The sequence below is a fragment of the Schistocerca cancellata genome, chromosome 1 (genome assembly GCF_023864275.1).
Source record: "Schistocerca cancellata isolate TAMUIC-IGC-003103 chromosome 1, iqSchCanc2.1, whole genome shotgun sequence".
Lineage (NCBI taxonomy): Eukaryota > Metazoa > Arthropoda > Insecta > Orthoptera > Acrididae > Schistocerca > Schistocerca cancellata.
The window spans coordinates 786,024,048-786,046,598 of NC_064626.1; the positions used below are offsets into that span (position 1 = coordinate 786,024,048).

General features: G+C 42.0%; 1 protein-coding gene across 1 annotated transcript in view; it reads right to left on the reverse strand.

Annotated features, from left to right (window-relative positions):
- Positions 1-22,551, reverse strand: part of LOC126187476 (probable 3',5'-cyclic phosphodiesterase pde-5) — a 759,019-nt gene that overhangs the window by 105,491 nt on the left and 630,977 nt on the right. The window contains exon 10 of the mRNA XM_049928583.1: positions 11,872-12,074. Within this exon, the coding sequence (XP_049784540.1) occupies positions 11,872-12,074 (203 nt within the window). The remainder of the gene's footprint in view (positions 1-11,871; positions 12,075-22,551) is intronic.

Genomic DNA, 22,551 nt, shown 5'->3' on the forward strand with positions numbered 1-22,551 from the left:
AACACCTGGCAGAGAACTGCCCAAGACCGTCCCACTTGGAGAAGACTTCTGAAAGCCTACCTGAATCCACGACTCGAAGAGGCCACATCATCTGATGATTGAATTGGCTGATGATGATGATGATGATGATCGCGGAATGGTAGTTGGAGCTAAACCCATGGAACATTCGATGCCAGAAAACGTTAGGGAATTCAGTATTCCAGGATCCGCAGTGTCAAGAGTGTGCCGAGAATAGCAGATTTCAGGCATACCTCTCACCACGACCAACACAGTGGCCGACGGCCTTCGCTTAACGACTGAGAGCAGCGGCGTTTGGGTGGAGTTGTCAGCGCTAACAGACAAACAACTCTGCGTGAAACAACCGCAAAAATCAATGTGTGACGTACTGTAAGGACAGTGCGGCGAAATTTTCTGCTAATGGGCTATAGCAGCAGATGACCGACGCGAGTAGCTTTGCTAACAGCACAACATAACCCTCAGCTCCTCTGCTGGGCTAATGACCATATCGGTTGGACCCTAGACGATTGGAAAACGTCGGCTGCTCAGATGAGGCCTTTTCAGTTGGTGAGAACTGATAGTAATGTTCGAGTGTGGCGCAGACCCCGTGAAGCCGTGGACCAAGTTGTCAACAAGCTTGTGGTGACTCATTAATCGTGTGGACTGTTTTACATGGAATGGACTGGGTCCTCTGCTCCAACTAAAGCGGTCATTGACTGGGAATGGTTATTTTCGGCTACTTGGAGACCATTTGGAGCCATTGATGAACATCATATTCCCAAACCAGTACGGAATTGTCACCAGGTTACAATAGTTCGCAATTGGTTGAAGCACATTCTGTGTAATTTGAGCGTATGCTTTAGCCACCCAGGTCGCCACACATGGGTCCCATCGAATATTCATGGGACATAATCGAGAGGTCAGTTCTGGCACAAAATCCTGCACCGGTAACACTTTCGCAGTTATGTCTGCTCAGTGTTTCTGCAGGGGTCCTCCATCCTCCATCAACTTGTTGAGCCCATGCCATGTCTAGCTGCTGCAATAAGCCGGGCAAAAGGAAGTCCGACACGACATTAGGAGGTATCCCGTGACTTTCTCAGTGTAAGTTTACCTCCTAAGACTATTATGCGACGTGTTCAGGAAATGGGTGCAGACGTCCAAGAGGAACTAGGTGTTATGGCACGTAATTTTGTACGAGGAGCATTCAATAAATTATGCAACACACTTTTTGAAAGCAGGTTGTTTCTAATCAGGACTCCAGTACACCATATTGGTCCCAACTCTTTTGGCTACAAAAGCCTATTTTTCAATATAGACCACCTTATTGGGAAGTCTTGTATGCCCGCATGGTACCACTCTACAGATCGACGTCGGAGACAATGTCTGGCTACATCAACCATCTCCCCAACATCCAATTTAAAATATAATTTATTTCATGACATTTTTGTAAATGCATTTGAAAACTGCTTCCCCAAGAAAATAGTTAAATATACTCGTAAGAAACCTTGTAACAAACCATGGCTTACTAAGGGTATAAAAATATCTTGTAACCGGAAAAGGGAAATGTATCTGACAGCAAGAAAGAGTAGTGACCCAGAAACTATCAAACATTATAAAAACTACTGTGTTATATTAAGAAAAGTTATTAAAAAATCCAGAAGTATGTGTATCATGTCTGAAATCAGCAACTCTGATAATAAAATTAAAACAATTTGGAATATTATTAAAAGAGAAACAGGTCAACCAAGAGTACAGGAAGACAGTATTACCATCAAATTGAATGAAAACTTTACGAACAAAAAGTCAGAAGTTGAAAATATTTTTAATAATCATTTTCTAAATGTTGTGGATATAGTAGGATCCAGGTGTTCATTAGAAGATGCTAGGCTGTTAATGGAAGAGGCCATACCTATGCAATTTGATACAATTGAAATCTCACCCACTTCTCCCTCTGAAATTAGGAAAATAATAAACTTGCTTAAAAGCAAAAACTCACATGGAATTGACGGCATTTCCAGCAAAATACTAAAAGCTTGTTCTCAACAGATAAGTAAGATTCTCAGCCACCTGTGTAATAGCTCTCTGAAACAGGGCATTTTCCCTGATAGACTGAAATATGCTATTGTTATACCTTTGCATAAAAAGGGGGATAGATCTGATGTCAACAATTACCGTCCAATATCTCTTCTAACAGCTTTATCCAAAATTTTTGAGAAAGTAATGTATTCAAGAGTAGCTTCACATATCTGTAACAAACAAGTACTAACAAAATGTCAGTTTGGTTTCCAGAAAGGTTTTTCAACAGAAAATGCCATATATGCTTTCACCAATCAAATTTTGAATGTTCTGAATAACCGAACACCACCCATTGGGATTTTTTGTGATCTCTCAAAGGCTTTTGATTGTGTAAATCATGAAATTCTGCTAGACAAGCTCAAGTACTGTGGCATGAGTGGGACAGTGCACAAATGGTTTAATTCGTACCTAAATGGAAGAGTGCAGAAAGTTGAAATAAGTAGTTCTCATAATATGCAAAGATCAGCACATTCCTCAAACTGGGGAACTATCAAGAATGGGGTTCCACAAGGGTCAGTCTTGGGTCCTTTGCTGTTCTTAATATATATTAATGACTTGCCATTCTATATTCATGAAGAGGCAAAGTTAGTTCTCTTTGCTGATGATACAAGTATAGTAATCACACCTGACAAACAAGACTTAACTGATGAAATTGTCAATACTGTCTTTCAGAAAATTACTAAGTGGTTCCTTGTAAACGGACTCTCACTGAATTTTGATAAGACACAGTACATACAGTTCCGTACAGTGAATGGTATGACACCATTAATAAATATAGACCTTAATCAGAAGCATATAGCTAAGGTAGAATATTCCAAATTTTTAGGTGTGTCCATTGATGAGAGATTAAATTGGAAGAAACACATTGATGATCTGCTGAAACGTTTGAGTTCAGCTACTTATGCAATAAGGGTCATTGCAAATTTTGGTGATAAACACCTTAGTAAATTAGCTTACTACGCCTATTTTCACTCGTTGCTTTCATATGGCATCATATTTTGGGGTAATTCATCACTGAGGAATAAAGTATTTATTGCACAAAAGCGTGTAATCAGAATAATAGCTGGAGTCCACCCAAGATCATCCTGCAGACATTTATTTAAGGATCTAGGGATATTCACAGTAGCTTCTCAGTATATATACTCTCTTATGAAATTTGTTATTAACAACCAAACACAATTCAAAAGTAATAGCAGTGTGCATAACTACAATACTAGGAGAAAGGATGATCTTCACTATTCAAAATTAAATCTAACTTTGGCACAGAAAGGGGTGAATTATACTGGCACAAAAGTCTTTGGTCACTTACCAAATAGTATCAAAAGTCTGACAGATAACCAACAAGTATTTAAGAAGAAATTAAAAGAATTTCTGAATGACAACTCCTTCTACTCCATAGAGGAATTTTTAGATATAAATTAAAAAAAAAAATTAATAAAAAAAAAAATAAAAAAAAAAATAAAAAACAAAAAATGAAAAAGTTGTTATATTAACTTAAGTATGTTGTTAAATTAACTTAATTATGTCTTGTACTGGAAAATTTGACTCGTTCCACATCATTACGAAACATCGTATTCATGATCCATGGAACTAGTATTAATCTAATCTAATCTAATCCACGTACTGCTTCCCGCGTAGTGCACCTTTCATTGGGCCAAACGGAAGTGGGAAGCTGAGAGATCCGGTCTGTAGGATGGATGAGGAAGTAATGCAATCTAATTTTGTGAGCTCCTCTTGGGAGCGCAGACTTGTGTGAGGCCTTGGTTGTCAAGAAGAAGGAGAAGTTCGTTTACATTTTTGTGGCGGCGAACACACTGAAGGAGGCACAGCTGTGTGCGGCCGGCAGGCACGCGGGACGGTCGGATAGGTTCGCGCTACCTTGTTGCGATGATGACAGACGCCTCGCGCAATGACTAACCATGCTTTTGTATACTGATGGGTCTCCGTAGACATTATGCAAGTACCTATCAATATCTGCCATGATCTGGTTTTCCGCCAAAAGAAACTCTCTGCTTGGAAAGCACCTCCGTTACAGACGCCATTTCGAATGCTACATATAGTGCTGCCCTCCATCAGAACTTCTTGGGAACTGTAGCGACTGAAGTGGAAATATTCCACGCTATGTCATAACAAATTCTGCGTTTTTTAAATCGAAATTGGCCGAGAAAAAAAGTGTGGCATTACAATTGAACGCCCCTCCTTATTTCTTAGCTGTCAATGTTTAGTGACATGTCAGATACTGCGAAATTAGCTATTTTCATTAGGGTCGTCGATCACAAGTTGGACATCAGAGGAATTTTTCGATTTAGTTTCCCTTATGGGCACCAACAAGGGTTTGGACATACTCAAATGTGTTGAAAGAGATGTTGTAAATGCTGGCCTGAGTTGGAACAAGTTTGTTTCTGTCGCAACAGATGAGCTCTGTCTACCGTAGGACTCAATGTTGGCTTCTTAACACGGATATAAGAACATATAAAACGTATTGCTGCTGAAACACATTATCTCATTGCAGTCCACAGCATTCTTCATCAAGACACTCTTCACGCTAAGTACATTAAATTCAAGAATTTTATAGATACCGTGGTACGAGTTGCAAATTCCATCCACTGAAGAGGCCTTAAACATAGATAGTCAAAAACTTTTCTTGAAGAATGTGGCAGTGATTATGGTGACCTCCCTTATCACTGTAACGTGCTGTGACCAGCGCTAAGACGTCATATTGATGATTCTTTGAGTTAAACCACGACATAGCATTATTCGTGGCTAATAAAAATGTCTGTACCTCAGTTGAAAAAAAAAAAGATAACCTAGATTTTAGACTTAGCTTTCCTTGCTAATTTAAATAGTCATTTGGACGACTTAAATACGTGACTTCAACGCAAGGGCTGAATCAAAACAAATATGTACTATAGAATCAAAGCCTCCAACCAAATGACATTGGGCCTGTTGACGAATCAACTCCCAGTAGGAAACACTGTGCATTTTCCGAAGTTAACGCACGTGCGTTCTTCATATATTAGTCTCTCTGAGGAGTAAGTGCAAGTCTTACAAAATGTTCGTAATCAGTTTGCGTCGATATTTCAAGATGTAGAAGCTTTGTCTACTACGTCTCAGCTCTTTGCAACCCCATATTCAGTGATTGTCAACAATGTTCGTACCAGGTACCAAATGGAGATGTTAAATTGACAAAAATGGTTTAAATGGCTCTGAGCACTATGGGACTTAACAGCTGTGGTCATCAGTCCCCTAGAACTACTTAAACCTAACTAACCTAAGGACATCACACACATCCATGCCCGAGGCAGGATTCGAACCTGCGACCGTAGCAGTCGCGCGGTTCCGGACTGCGCGCCTAGAACCGCGAGACCACCGCGGCCGGCTTAAATTTACAGTGTGACGATTTGTTGAAGGACTGATATGACCACAAGAAAGAAAGACCTGGATGATTTCTACAGTGGTGTTCTCCAATCCAGATTTCCGAGGTTGTACGCATTTGCTGCACGGACATTACGCATATGCGGTTCGACTTATGTGTGTGGTCAGTTTCTTTCTGTTATGAAATTATCAAAGTCGAAATCCCGGAGCACTTTGTCAGATCGCAACCTAACATGCAGTCTTCAATTAAAAATGTTCCAAAGATTACATTATAACATTTGTACACTAGTTAAAGAAATACTAAACAGGAAATGTTGGAAAACGTCAACGTAATTACTCTGTACGGCTCTCTTCTAAATCGTAGTGAAAGTATGTTCTGTTCTATTAACGTTATAACATGACTGTACTTCACATAAACTAGAACGTTTACGTAATTTCTCACAGGGTAGAGACAAATGCAATCGTTTGTAATCCGTGTCCGTGACCGTGCCCATCGAAACAGGAAGCGGCTACACAGGTAGCGGGGGCTCTGTGGGAGGGAATTGGCGGTTTTTTTAGGTTAGAGGGCCTCAGGGAACCGCAGAAAGGGCGTTCGTCTAAAAGGGGGCAGGTAGAACACAGTACGTTAGTTGTAGAAACGATCGGTATTGTAGTCGTAAATTTTCGTAGCTGTGTTGGGAAAGAACCAGAGCTCCAAGCCCTAACAGAAAGCACTGAAGCTCTAATAGTTATAGGTACAAAAAGCTAGCTAAAGCCGGAAATAAGCTCAGCATAAATTTTTTCTAACGATCTAACAGTGTTAAGAAAGAATAGATTAAATACAATTGGTGGTGGAGTGTTTATTGCGTCAGAAGTAGTTTGCCTTGTAGTGAAATTGAAGTAGATAGTTTCTGCGAAATAGTATGGGTTATACCTGACAATCGTACTAAACTATTAATTTGATCGTTTTACCGCCCCCCCCCCCCCGACTCAGAAGATACAGTTGCTGAACAGTTAAAGAAAACTTGGGTCTTATTTCAAATAGATACCCCATTCATACAATTATAGTCGGTGACGACTTTAATCTGCCCTCGATATACTGGAAAAAATATACGTTTAAAGCCGGCGGCAGGCATTAAACGTCATCCGAAATTGTACTGAATGCTTTCTCAGAAAATTATTTGGAACAATTATTTCATGAGCCCACTCGAAGGGTAAATGGTTGCGAAAGCATACTTGACCTTTTAGCAACAAATAATCCTGGGCAAATAGTGAGTATTGTGACGAATACGGGGATTAGCGACCCCAAGGCAGTTGCTGCTAGGCTGAATACCGTAACTCCTACAACCATAAAAAAGAAACGCAAATTATATCTTTTTAAAAAGCTGATAAAAATGCTCTTAACGCCTTTTAAGACAGTCTCCACTCCTTCCGATCTGACCATGTAATCGTAGACAAGTTGTGGAAAGATTTCAAAGAGATAGTATCGACAGCAATTGAGAGATATACACCACATAAATTAATAAGTGATGGTACTGATCAACCGTAGTACACAAAACGGGTCAGATCGCTGTTGCAGAAGCAGCGAAAAAAGCAAGCCAAATTTAAAAGAACGTAAAATCTCCAAGACTGGCAAAGTTTTGCAGAAGTTAGAAATATAGCGCGTACTTCAATGCGAGATGCTTTCAATAATTTCCACACCGAAACTCTGTCTCGAAATCTGGCAGAAAACCCAAAGAGATTCTGGTCACACGTAAAGCACACCAGTGGCAAGACGCAATCAATACCTTCACTGCGCGATAACAACGTTGAAGTCACTGATGACAGTGCCACTAAAGCTGAGTTATTAAACACGGTTTTCCGAAACTTCTTCACCAAAGACGACGAAGTAAATATTCCTGAATTCCAATCAAGAACAACTGCCAAGATGAGAAACATAGAAATAGACATCCTCAGTTCGCAAAGCAGCTTAAATCACTTAATAAAACCAAGGCTTCCGGTCCAGATTGTCTACCAGTCAGGTTCCTCTCAGAGTATGCTGATACAATAGCTTCATATTTAGCAATTATATACAACCGCTCGCTCACAGAACGATCCGTACCTAAAGAGTGGAAAATGCTCAAGTCACACCAATACCCAAAAAGGGAAGTAGGAGTAATTCGTTGAATTACAAGCCCATATCACTAACGTCGATTTGCAGTAGGGTTTTGGAACATATACTGTATTCGAATATTATGAAGTACCTCGAAGAAAACAATTTATTGGCACGTAGTCAGCACGGATTCAGAAAATATCGTTCTTCAGAAACACAACTAGCTCTTTATACTCATGAAGTAAGGAGTGCTATCGACAGGGGATGTCAAATTGATTCCATATTTTTAGATTTCCAGAAGGCTTTCGACGCCATTCCTCTCAAGCGTCTTCTAACTAGACTGCGTACCTATGGATATACCCTCAGTTGTGCGACTGAATTCGTGATTTCCTGTCAGAAAGGTCACAGTTCGTACTAATAGACGGAAAGTCATCGAGTAAAACAGAAATAATATCCGGCGTTCCCCAAGGAAGTGTTATAGGCCCTCTATTGTTCCTGATCTATATTAACGACGTACGAGACAATCTCAGTAGCCGTCTTAGAGTGTTTGCAAATGATGCTGTCATTTACCGCCTTGTTAAGTCATCAGATGACCAAAACGAATTGGAAAATGATTTAGATATCAGAATTGCGCGATAAGTGTCAATTGACCATGAATAAAGAAAAGTGTGAGGTTATTCACATGAGTACTAAAAGAGATCCGCTAAATTTCAATTACGCTATAAGTCACACAAATCTGTAGGCTGTAAATTCAACTAACTACTTAGGGATTACAATTTCAAAGGCCCTAAATTGGAACGATCACCTAGATAATGTTGTGGGTATAGCCAAGCAAAGACCGCGATACATTGGCAGAACACTTAGGTCTACTAAAGAGACTGCTTACTCCATGCTTGTCCGTCCTATTCTGTAATATTGCTGTGCGGTGTGGGATACACATCAGATGGGGCTGACGGATGACATCGAAAAAGTGCAAAGAAAGGCAGCTCGTTTTGTATTTTCGCGAAGTAGGGGAGATGGTGCCACAGACATGATACGTGAACTGGAGTGGCTATCATTAAAACAAGGGCGTTTTTCGTTGCGACGGGATCTTCTCATGAAATTTCAATCACCAGTTTTCTCCTCCGATTGCGAAAACATTCCGTTGACACCCACCTACATAGGGAGAAATGATCATCACTATAAAATAAGAGAAATCAGGGCTGGCACAGAAAAATTTAAGTGCTCGTTTTTCCCGCACGCCGTTCGAGGGTGGAACGGTAGAGAGAGAGCTTGAAGGAGGTTCATTGAACCCTCTGCAGGCCCTTTATTGTGAATAGCAGAGTAATTACGCAGATGTAGATGTAGATTATTTAACTGAAACAGTCAGCATTAAAATTACGATACCCAAGACGTAAGCTGTGTTAATAATACCAGATCTGTTTCCTGTTTTTCCTGAATTGCTGTAGCCCGCACGCCTCCTCCTCGACAGCAACAATGCAGGGGGCGGTCAGGTCACTTGTTGAACCCTTCTTGCTTGACAATATGCACAGCGATGTGGACGGACATCATACTGGTGCGACGTATCCACACCTGACATACCCTATTGTCAGACGAATCACGGTTCAACAACAATGGAGTTATCAATCGTCACACCATGCATGCGCAGTTCGGTTGTGTATGACACTACTGAGAATAGATTCTTCATGGACAGTGGGCTGCAATCGTATTGGGTGCTGTTGTGTGTAGCAACCTCATTCGCTACATTTCTTTGTTGGTATTCAGCTGCAGCTATTTTTTCGAAGATAAAATCCTGTCTTACCGTTAGCTGTACATGCGCTGTCGTGAGACTGTTGAAGGAAGTTATTTCGACTTGACGGGGCTGCATCATGCTCCGTTGTGGTCGTCCGGAAACTACTCCGTGCTCGAATTCTGGCAACTAAGGACCTGTCCTTTGCTGCAACCGTTTGTCAGACATTAACGGCAATATATTTTTTCCTGTCGGGTACAAAAAGAAAAGTTCATTCACAAGAGGCGCCGAAGGTTGACCACCGTCAACAGCTCTTCACTGACAAATGTCATCGGCCTACACGAGAGATAATGTAGTGTGCTTCACAGCTCATAAAAACGTCCTGCGCGGCTCTGTCAGGCATGGAGCCTATGCGGAGAGAAATTCTCCAACCGCTTTTAGCTTTGTTTTACCCAAACATGCTGCAACACTTTCTGTGCTATCTTCAGTGATTTTTACTTACGTTCTTCCTTATAGTACGCCATCTATGTTTACCATCTATTATTACAGTTTCTTGTGGTTCTTTTTATGCTGTGGCCTTGCTTCCCGTATTTGCCTTGCTTCTTTTATTAATGACTCATCAAAAAATTAATTTCAGGATGTAGAATGTATGGTACGTATAAAACTACCAATAAACACCCAAGTGACAATATCGTGTGAGAAAGAAAATAAATAAAACTACTGAAGATCGCACAGAATGTGTTGAAACGTGTCAGCAAAAGAAAGTAAAGCAAAGTTCCACGCTGTGGCTCGGAGAAACTAATCGGGAGCGACCGACCGCCGTGTCATCCTCTGCCATTGGCATCATTTGGACTAGGTATGGAGCGACATGGGGTCAGCACACCGCTCTTCCGGTCGTTGCAGCCCTACTTCACGTTGGAGCCACTACTTTTTATTCAAGTAGCTCCTAGTTGGTATCATAGGGCTGAGTGCAGTCCGTTCCAGACCCCCCCGCCCCCCTAAAGAAAAAGTCTCTGGCAGCACCGGGAATAGAATCCAGGTCATCTGCAGCGTAGGCAAACACGCTGAGCACTGAAGTACGGAGGCTGGGGAAACATGTTAGGCAAGAATAAAACAAATCCAATGGCAGAATTTCTGTGGAATTTCGATTAGGGAATACGGAAAGAAGAGCTACAACATCCAAAGGGTGATGGAGGCAGGTACGTACATACGAGGTAATGTCGATAATGACAAAATAATAAAAAATGGCGAGGTGCGAGTGCGACTAGCGCACTGAGAATTTTGTACAAACTTAAATATATATAGACAATTCATCCGTACTGGAAATGGAGAATATCGACCATTTTTACCTGTTATCGACATTGATACTGCTAAGATATCGGTCGCAGGTATTCCAAGGTTTTTGAGAATATTTTAATTTCAATAATATGGGCCTTGACCAACGGCCTTGTCGCAGAGGTAACACCAGTTTCCGTCAGATCACCGAAGTTGAGCGCTGTTGGCAAGCGGGGTGCGCTCAGCCCTTGTGAGGCAAACTGAGGAGCTACTTGATTGAGAAGTTGCGGCTCCGGTCTCGGAAACTGACATACGGCCATTCCATATCTGCATCCAGTGACGCCTGTGAGCTGAGGATGACACGGCGGCCATTCAGTACCTTTGGGCCTTCATGGCCTGTGCGGGAGGAGTTTAGTTTAGTTTAATATGGACCTTGTCGTCGGTCCATGCCTCAACGATACAGATAGCGGTACCGTAGTTGCCACCCCAACGGAGGGATATCTGTTGAGAGTCCAGACAAACGTGTGCTTCCTGAAGTGGGGCAAGTCTATTTCCAGTAGTTGCAGATGCCACAGTCTGGATGACTGACTGATTTGGCCTTGTAACACAACGAAAATGGCCCTGCTGTGCTGGTATTGCGATCTGCTAAAAGCAAGCGAAAACTACAGCCGTAATTCCTCCAGAGGGCATGCAGCTCTACTGTATGGTTAAATGATGATGGTTTCCTCTTGGGTAAAATATCCGGGGGTGAAATAAACTCCCATACGGATCTCGGGCCGGGGACTACTCAGGGGGATGGTGTCAAACTGGTATTGTAGGATCGGAGCGTGGAGTATTAGACCTCTTAAACAGGCAGGTAGGTTAGGGAATTTAAAAAGGGAAATGGATAGGTTGAAGTTAGATTCAGATGAATAGTGAGTTATAAAAACAAAGTCGAACACGGGTAATGCAGAAGTGGGTTTAATAATGAATAAGAAAATAGTAACGCAGGCACATAAACTACTATGAACAGCGTAGTGAACGCGTTATGGTGGCCAAGATAGACCCGAAGCCCACGCCTACCACAGTATTACAAGTTTATATGCCAACTATCTCCGCAGATGATGAAGAAATTGAAGAAATGTATGGTGAGATAAAATGAATTATTCAGAGGAAATGAGCAACTTGAAGTGGTAGATGTCTTTTGCTATTTGAGCAGATGGGAGGTACAATACTGCACGATGATTATTGTACACACATAATGTGCAGGTTGCTTAAAACTAGTACGAAAGGAGCTGACGTGCGACTGTGGTGATGTCTGAGTTGTGCTGGCTGGGCGCCTGCAGAGCGGCAGCGCTGCGGTACTCACTCGTCGACGCCGGGCATGGCGTCCGGGATGCCGCGCTCGCGCACCTGCTGCACCTCGACCTCGCCGCACGTGTTGTGGTAGCTCAGCACCTCGAGCGCCACGCGGTACTTCTGCTCGGAGCGCGCGATCTTGTCGTACAGCTTGGCGTGGTGCAGCGCCAGCCCGCAGTACACCGCGAACATCTCGAACGCCTCCTCGTCCTCCTGCGCACCGCCACCACCACCCACTCAGTGCAGAACGCGCTCCCTGCTCAGGCTTCAGCAGTCGCTCACTCACCTGTCTTCCTGTAGCCTGCCCTTTCCACTAGCACATGATAAGAAAAGAAATACGGTGCAGATGACTGGGAGGAACGGTCACATAGATAACATTGTGGGTGGAGCAAACCAAAGACTGCGATTCATTAGCAGAACATTTAGAAGGTGCAACATGTCTACCAAAGAGACTGTTTACACTACTCGTTTCCGCCCTATTCTGGAGTACTGCTCTGCGCGTGGGATCCGCATCAGGTGGGACTGACGGATGACATCGAAAAAGTACAAAGAAGGGCAGCTCGTTTTGTATTATCGCGAAATAGGGGAGATAGTGTCACAGACATGATACGTGAATTGGAGTGGCGATCATTAAAACAAAGACGTTTTTCGTTGCGACGGGATCTTCTCATGAAATTTCAATTGCGAAAACATTCTTTTGGCACCCACCTACATAGGGAGAAATGATCATCACGATAGAATAAGAGAAATCAGGGCTCGCATGGAAAAATTTAAGTGCTCGTTTTTCCCGCGTGCCGTTCGAGAGTGGAACGGTAGAGGCACACCATAAAGGTGGTCCATTGAACCCTCTGCCAGCCACTTTATTCTGAATAGCAGAGTAATCACGTAGATTTAGATGTAGAGGGCCATAAGCTTTGACAGAAGGCTGATCGGAACAGTTTTGTTCCTTTGTCACACTGGACTCTTGTGTGACGTCCATGTCCTACTTACACCTGAGGGGTGTCATGTCGCAAACAGTTGCTGAGAGTATGGGAGGGGTGTCATGTCGCAAACAGTTCGTGAGACAATGGGAGAGCTGACAATCGATGCCGTCCCTCTGATCTAGAATTGCGCCACGTGTACCGCCGAGACTGAGGTCGAGTCCGACAATAAACCTGCCGTCACTCCATAACATAATGTGAAACGAATATGGAATCCAGCCAAACAGTTTATCGCACATCATGATGATGAGGAACAGTATGCCACCACTTTTCTTTCGCTTCACATCCGGAGACTGGTAAACACAAATTTTCTTAACCCCTTTAACGCGTGTCTACGGCCTCTATAAATTCTGTAAATGAAATTATGTTCTGCTTTTGGCTGAAACGTTTTTATTGTGTTACTGCAATTTCGGCTGATGTGGCACTGTCAGCCACATCACTTGATGTCATGTTGCGGCCTACAAATTTGATCGTATTAAATCTTTGTAAGGCTGTGTCACCATGTAGTATAACATGACATTTCGTTAGGAAATGCCATGGTACACTCATAGGCTCTTCAAGAAATGGAAGGTATTCACAAGAGTATAGAGGGGGAAAACTATGATCTTAACTGGAGTGGGGCAACACACTGTCGGCAGGCTTCTGTTTCTGCAGAGGCAAGTATATACGCAGGAGCTGCACCTGCCGTGGGCATCCGAGGTGAACGGTATTCGTCACTTGCTGTGGTGGACGTGTTACATGTGCGTGTGTGAAATCTTATCGGACTTAACTGCGAAGGTCATCAGTCTCTAAGCTTACACACTACTTAACCTAAATTATCCTAAGGACAAACACACCCATGCCCGAGGGAGGACTCGAACCCCCGCCGGGATCAGCCAAACAGTCCATGACTGCAGTGCCTAAGACCGCTCGGCTAATCCCGCGCGGCCATGTTACTTCGTGCAGCCGCTGATGGAAGGTGTTACGATAGATCACCAAGGAATAACCAAAGAGCCTAAATTGGCATTGAACATTATGGAAAATGAAATGTAATTCACTTACGCTATTGTATACGCACCAGAGAAAGGGACGAGCCTGAAGCTCATTGTAACATACATGATATTAATTGTTAATTTTACAATATATGGAACTCTAGTTACCAATGCAGTAAGTTGTTTGAGGAGAGAGATGAGATGTTTTTCAAGCTAATTCACGAAATCTTCGAGGAAGAAAGTCCAATCACGGTGAAGAAGGTAATTAGTTGGGACTGAATAACAGGGCGAGGTCTACAAGATGAAGTTTTAGGCGACCGTAGTATCCAGGAGACATTAGCAAACAAATCGACTCTGAAAGAAAAGGTCGTTTGCTATTCCAGGAGGACGTACGTAACTGGCATGCATTAAATTTATTCGCAGCTGCGGATATGGACAACGATCAGCTGATTAATGGAATGTCGATAGTAAAAATTTGTGCCGGACAGGGACTCAAACCCGGATTTCCCTCTGATCGCAAGCAGTCCCATACCATTTGGCTATCCGCACACGTCTTACGGCCAGACCCAATCTTCCATATACCGTCAACCACGTGTATATTCCTGTACAGGGGGGACATTTTATTTGAAAGATGCTGGCCCGGTATCGGCGGATAAATACGACATTGCAGTGCCTGTGTTATTCCTATTTACAACGCAAAATTTCTTCGGAAATGTTTGAATTTCCGAAGGAACGTTACATCGTAAATCAGAATAACACAGCACTGCGATATCGTATATGTAAATGGTAGGTTTGACGTCCCCGGTGAGCACTGGGCACACGACAACCCTTCATGGTGAGAGTGTCAACGGCTGTTGTAAGGTAACAAATCTACGTATCATGTTACTCATGTCATTAATAACAGCTATTAACTCAGTTAGCATCAAGGGTTATACAGCCATAAAATGACGCCGTAATTTTTTAACTTATTTCTAAACCGTAATATGACACCGAATTTTATCCTTTACGATGGCGCATAAGCCGAAACTGAAATAACACAATAGAAAGAGGTACAGCCAAAATCTTAACCTTACGTAATTTAAATGAAATTTCTTTCACGGCCATCATAGGAACCGGCAACTTGTGGGTGACTTCCTATTAATGTTATGTAAGGAGGAGTACTGAAAGGTAGGTTCCTAATTACTACGTACGCATTTGTTGTTTTAAACGGCTCTTTCAGTTGAATACCGATGTAAATAGTGTGTTGTTAAAGGCATCCAATTAGAACGAGACAGAGTGGGGTTCATATTGCGCCTGACTAATCTGAGGTCTTTCTTTATATCCAACGCTAGCACCGGATTAGATCTTTCACAAGGACTCAAGTAATTTCCTCCATCTTCCGTGTCCAAGTGAACCAGAATTTGATCTGTACCAAACATGCAGCTGATTGGACGAAAAACTCTTAACTTTCCCTACATAGGCTACAATATTGTCAGCAGTAGGCAGGCGATAACAATTTGCACTAGGTAGCATGTCCTAATATCCTCGTGGAAACAACCAAGATGTAAGCAATAAGGAATCTTTTATATCTAGAATGAGATTTTCACTCTGCAGCGGAGTGTGCGCTGATATGAAACTTCCTGGCAGATTAAAACTGTGTGCCCGACCGAGACTCGAACTCGGGACCTTTGCCTTTCGCGGGCAGGTGCTCTACCATTTTTTTTTAATCTCATTTTGTTCTCTTTCGTTCGTTGTATCTGCTCGGGGCGGACGTCTTAAGACACCCGTTTTGGTTCGTTGTTGATCGGTGAACTCAGTTTTTTTTATTACAGAGGGCAGCTAACCCTCTGACCGAACACGCTGAGCTACCGTGCCGGCAACACGACTCACGCCCGGTACTCACAGCTTTACTTCTGCCAGTATCTTGTCTCCTACCTTCCAAACTTAGCCAGGAAGTTTCATATCAGCGCAGACTCCGCTGCAGAATGAAAATCTCATTCTGGAAACATCCCCTAGGCTGTGGCTAAGCCATGTCTCCGCAGTATCCTTTCTTTCAGGAGTGCTAGTTCTGCAAGGTTCGCAGGAGAGCTTCTGTAAAGTTTGGAAGGTAGGAGACGAGATAGTGGCAGAAGTAAAGCTGTGAGTACCGGACGGGGAGCTTTGATCCAAAGGGGACCTTTGATCCAAAGTTGAACCCCAGTAGGTCATCCGCAGTATTAATCAAAGCCATTGGGCACATGCAAGGAATGTAAAATCCGCCGACAAAAATGCGACTCAGTCTGGATAACGAAGTGGATTTTTTTTTTCACAAACTGATTTAAAACTTGACGTCTTTACGTCTTTTACGAATAACTGGAAGCTGTCGTGAACGCTACGTCGGCTACAGGGAACTTGTTGTATGAGATTATCCCAGTAGACTGAGTTTGTTCTTTCAAGTACATCGACTTTTGACTTGAGTGTGAGGCAGGCGTCAACTTGAAATTTAATTTGGTACGTCTCTGCCCATTACTTGATCTCCAAGGTCAGCCAAAATGTTGGAGGGAATGGAATCATCAAATGAATGTAGAGGATGCCTACGGTGTTACTGCCACACTTTAATTACAAAAAATTAATTGTCTGAAGATGAGCTTTTGTAATTAGAGGGAGACAGGAACCTGGAAAGCTAGTCGTTCGCTGAGGCCCAGTGCCGAAGGTCAGTAGTGGTCGGTCCTCAGAAGCAATACAGTTTACTAAGGCACTAGCGGAGTCAATTACGAACGAGGGAGCTCCCGAGGAATGTGGCATTCAACTTTTTTTTTATTCGCTTCTAAACCGTGCCCATTCAGCCATCTCCGCTATGGAATGTCATAAAGATGTACTCGTAGAAGCAGACTGACTATTTAGTTTTTTGGCGGCCGTTGTGGCCGAGCAGTTGTAGGCGCTTCGGTCTGGAACCGCACGACCGCTTCGGTCGCAGGTTCGAATCCTGCCTCGGGCATGGGTGTGTGTGATGTCCTTAGGTTAGTTAAGTTTAAGTAGTTCTAAGTTCTTGGGGACTGATGACCTCAGATGTTAAGTCCCATAGTGCTCAGAGCCATTTGAGCCACATTTTTTTAGTTTTAGTTTCTGTTTTTACTCTCTTGTGCAATATATGGCACTACGTCCCTATAGGTCATCCCTCAAGCAGAATCATAATTTTCGAGTCATAATTCTTTCTTAATTAAAACTGATTTAATTATGTTATCACTCAACTTGCTATACGCATGGTCGCTTCACAAAAATGAACACAGCTGAACGGAAAAGTCAATTTTAATCTGAAATTAATTAAAAAATGCAGTAGACTGAAGAGATTCTATAAAGATATACGAAGCTTAAGCTTTGAGATTCTAATCCAATAACGGATCTGTTTGTATAAAATGACTAAACTAATAGTGACATTATGTGGGTGTAGGTGGCCGGATGTTGGAGTGTTTCCACAAAACGTTCTTCGTTATCGACCGCGTCACGTTACAAAACGAACCAATGTTTCGGATATTATTGTTCGTGCCCTTCGTTAGACTATATCATAAGCTTGGCTCTTCGTAGGCAACAAACCGAAAGAATTTCGTATTAATTGTGATGAATTTTTATCACGTTCCTTTCAGTCAAGAAGAATACACAGGGTGTCCTATTCATCTTTACCATTCGAAATAACATTTTGTCGAAAAGCAAAATAAAAGAATATATATCACGGAAATGTCTTTAAGATTCCAGGGAGACATGATTGCAATTCCTGTAATTTTGACCGTTACGACAATATGAATAGCAAGAATTGTTTTCCAAAATAAATGGAAATGCCGTGTAGCCAGGGCCTCCCGTCGGGTAGACAGTTCGCCTGGTGCAAATCTTTCGAGTTGACGCCACTTCTGCGACTTGCTTGTCGATCGGGGTGAAATGATGATGAGACGGACAACACAACACCCAGTCCCTGAGCGGAGAAAATCTCCAACCCATCCGGGAATCGAATCCGGGCCGTTAGGTATGACATGCCGTCGCGCTGTCCACTCAGCTACCAGGGGCGGTTTTCAAAATAGCAACCTACAGATTTTATTCGTCAGTCCACTCTGCTTACTTCGGACATGTTCGAAATGTATCAAAATGTACTGTGCACGTAAACATGACGTTATTAAAAACGTAATTAAAACCGACATTGATTCTCCTTTATGATCACACAGCGAATGTACGTACCCAGTGTAACGTAACTCGTCCCCTTGCTGGAGTTAATAATAAACAAATAGAAATACAAGTAAAATACACTCCAGTCATTCAGTCAACCGTCTTCAACTGATGGTCTGTTTGAGTCTGCGACATCTGTTTCACGAATGTCACATGCCGCCAGTCATTTCTTTATATCCTCCAGTAAAATTAAATGGAATTGAAAGTAGATAAAATCTACCGTGGCCGAGCGGTTCTAGGCGCTACAGTCTGGAACCGCGCGACCGCTACGGTCGCAGGTTCGAATCCTGCCTCGGGCATGGATGTGTGAGATGTCCTTAGATTAGTTAGGTTTAAGTAGTTCTAAGTTCTAGGGGACTGATGACCTCAGATGTTAAGTCTCATAGTGCTCAGAGCCATTTGAACTATTTTTGATAAAAAGTACCAGAATGTAAATTTGGCACTCTGGCCAATATTTACGTTCCATAAGAACGTCATACTCTTGGTTCTCATATTACACATAACCATCTGTAATTATGAGTGTACTGAGTTTTGGTTTTTGATAATGATTCTGAACAGTTGAAATATCTCACGGCAGTTGAGCGTTGTTGGGAATTACGCAACTTCATTAACTGTTAAATCGTTAAACCCAATGAGTTAAGTTGGTTTGGATTTTTCATTCCACTAAATTTTCTGTGATGATTCATCACTTAGCAATAAGTTTCATTTCTTTCTTTTCTTTTCTTAACGAAGCCACTAGGGATAATTGTCTGAAATTCAGTTAAAGTAACTTTTCATTTTCATTTATAATTTTAATTGCAGGGATACTCCTTACTAATGTAATAAACGTTATAATAAATTCACAAATTTTCAACTTTTTTGTACTTTTCGAGTCATCATCTCTTGGGTTCTTTTACTGCAACAGAAGTCCTTGACCGTCAGCTATAAAATAGACATGATCAACGATTAAGTAATCCACTTGCCAGCCAAACTGAGGCGAAGATGATTTAATATCTTTTAACTAGATCGATCGTAATATTTAACAATTAGTGTTAGTTATGTTGGTTTATTCAGATAGTGAAGGGAGACGAAAATTTAATAGTCATGGGTGACTGGAATTCGAGTGTAGGAAAAGGGAGAGAAGGAAACGTAGTAGGTGAATATGGATTGGGGCTAAGAAATGAAAGAGGAAGCCGCCTGGTAGAATTTTGCACAGAGCACAACTTAATCATAGCTAACACTTGGTTTAAGAATCATGATAGAAGGTTGTATACATGGAAGAACCCTGGAGATACTAAAAGGTATCAGATAGATTATATAATGGTAAGACAGAGATTTAGGAACCAGGTTTTAAATTGTAAGACATTTCCAGGGGCAGATGTGGACTCTGACCACAATTTATTGGTTATGACCTGTAGATTAAAACTGAAGAAACTGCAAAAAGGTGGGAATTTAAGGAGATGGGACATGGATAAACTGAAAGAACCAGAGGTTGTAGAGAGTTTCAGGGAGAGCATAAGGGAACAATTGACAGGAATGGGGAAAAGAAATACAGTAGAAGAAGAATGGGTAGCTTTGAGGGATGAAGTAGTGAAGGCAGCAGAGGATCAAGTAGGTAAAAAGAAGAGGGCTAGTAGAAATCCTTGGGTAAAAGAAGAAGTATTGAATTTAATTGATGAAAGGAGAAAATATAAAAATGCAGTAAGTGAAGCAGGCAAAAAGGAATACAAACGTCTCAAAAATGAGATCGACAGGAAGTGCAAAATGGCTAAGCAGGCATGGCTAGAGGACAAATGTAAGGATGTGGAGGCTTACCTCACTAGGGGTAAGATAGATACTGCCTACAGGAAAATTAAAGAGACCTTTGGAGATAAGAGAACCACTTGTATGAACATCAAGAGCTCAGATGGAAACCCAGTTCTAAGCAAAGAAGGGAAAGCAGAAAGGTGGAAGGAGTATATAGAGGGTCTATACAAGGGCGATGCACTTGAGGACAATATTATGGAAATGGAAGAGGATGTAGATGAAGATGAAATGGGAGATACGATACTGCGTGAAGAGTTTGACAGAGCACTGAAAGACCTGAGTCGAAACAAGCCCCCCGGAGTAGACAACATTCCATTGGAACTACTGACGGCCTTGGGAGAGCCAGTCCTGACAAAACTCTACCATCTGGTGAGCAAGATGTATGAAACAGGCGAAATACCCTCAGACTTCAAGAAGAATATAATAATTCCAATCCCAAAGAAAGCAGGTGTGGACAGATGTGAAAATTACCGAACAATCAGTTTAATAAGCCACAGCTGCAAAATACTAACACGAATTCTTTACAGACGAATGGAAAAACTAGTAGAAGCCGACCTCGGGGAAGATCAGTTTGGATTCCGTAGAAATACTGGAACACGTGAGGCAATACTGACGTTACGACTTATCTTAGAAGAAAGATTAAGGAAAGGCAAACCTACGTTCCTAGCATTTGTAGACTTAGAGAAAGCTTTTGACAATGTTGACTGGAATACTCTCTTTCAAATTCTAAAGGTGGCAGGGGTAAAATACAGGGAGCGAAAGGCTATTTACAATTTGTATAGAAACCAGATGGCAGTTATAAGAGTCGAGGGGCATGAAAGAGAAGCAGTGGTTGGGAAGGGAGTAAGACAGGGTTGTAGCCTCTCCCCGATGATATATTGAGCAAGCAGTAAAGGAAACAAAAGAAAAATTCGGAGTAGGTATTAAAATCCATGGAGAAGAAATAAAAACGTTGAGATTCGCCGATGACATTGTAATTCTGTCAGAGACAGCAAAGGACTTGGAAGAGCAGTTGAACGGAATGGATAGTGTCTTGAAGGGAGGATATAAGATGAACATCAACAAAAGCAAAACGAGGATAATGGAATGTAGTCGAATTAAGTCGGGTGATGCTGAGGGTATTAGATTAGGAAATGAGACACTTAAAGTAGTAAAGGAGTTTTGCTATTTGGGGAGCAAAATAACTGATGATGGCCGAAGTAGAGAGGATATAAAATGTAGACTGGCAATGGCAAAGAAAGCGTTTCTGAAGAAGAGAAATTTGTTAACATCGAGTATAGATTTAAGTGTCAGGAAGTCATTTCTGAAAGTATTTGTATGGAGTGTAGCCATGTATGGAAGCGAAACATGGACGGTAAATAGTTTGGACAAGAAGAGAATAGGAGCTTTCGAAATGTGGTGCTACAGAAGAATGCTGAAGATTAGATGGTTAGATCACATAACTAATGAGGAAGTATTGAATAGGATTGGGGAGAAGAGAAGTTTGTGGCACAACTTGACCAGAAGAAGGGATCGGTTGGTAGGACATGTTCTGAGGCATCAAGGGATCACCAATTTAGTATTGGAGGGCAGCGTGGAGGGTAAAAATCGTAGGGGGAGACCAAGAGATGAATACACTAAGCAGATTCAGAAAGATGTAGGTTGCAGTAGGTACTGGGAGATGAAGAAGCTTGCACAGGATAGAGTAGCATGGAGAGCTGCATCAAACCAGTCTCAGGACTGGAGGCCACAACAACAACAACATGTTGGTTTTGACTTCTTCTGCTGACCGCGATTACATCTACTGCAAAATCGTTCCCTCCTTTTCTTCCGGCAGTGTCAAGTACAGTTTACAGCAATGAAAAGAAAATATAAATTTTATACATTTGTGTAGAATGTAGCGTAGGAGAAGAGTAATTGGAATATTGTTTTCTTATCTAGAATACAGATATTCGTAGTACAGAACTATTCAACAACATGTTATATACAGGGTGATCAAAAACAGTCTGAAAAGCTTGAAGGGTGTTGCAGGGTAGTTCCTGCACAAAAATAATAATTATTAAGAAAAAGATTCCATTTGTTGCCTCTTTTCGGAGTTAATTAGCATTGAAGTTAGTCAGTTAGGCCGTTGCGCGAGCCATTTCAACAGCCCGCCAGAGACGATGTAGCCAAAGATAAATTTCGTTTGGTATTCTAAAGCCGAACAAGAAAACGATTCAAAAATTGGACATGGAACGGTAGTAAAGATAGAACCAGAGCCAAAGGCTGAGCGGTCTCGCGCATTATCATCCGTGCTAAGCGAACAAGTGATACTAATTGTATCCGGGGGGGGGGGGGGGGGGGGCTTGAATTGGCTCGCGAAAAGGCCCGATTGGATAACTCAAGTGCTAACTAACTCGTAAGCGGCGCAAAGCATAGATTTTTTTTCTTAAGTGTTATTTATCATCGAAACCTACCCTGAAACACTCCTGCAAACTTTTCAGACTGTTTCTGAGCAGCATTTATAGTGAAGACAGTTCTTGATTGCACAAAAAAAACCTGTTGTGTTCCCACTTGTTTACTGTCAACTCCAGAAAGTGGACGGCTTAGGTTACCGGGGTACTTGTACTGTGTGCTAGTAAAGCAGAGTCAAAGACAGTTTTGTGTTACGTTTTTAAAAATGTGAATGGTACATTGTGATATGTTTTTGAACAAATCTAGATGAGAGAAAGTGGTTCGTCAAATATGAAACATAGGGGGGGAGGGGCTATTTAATAAAGGATTACTGCTGTTCATACCTTCGTAACGAACAGAGTTGAAGGA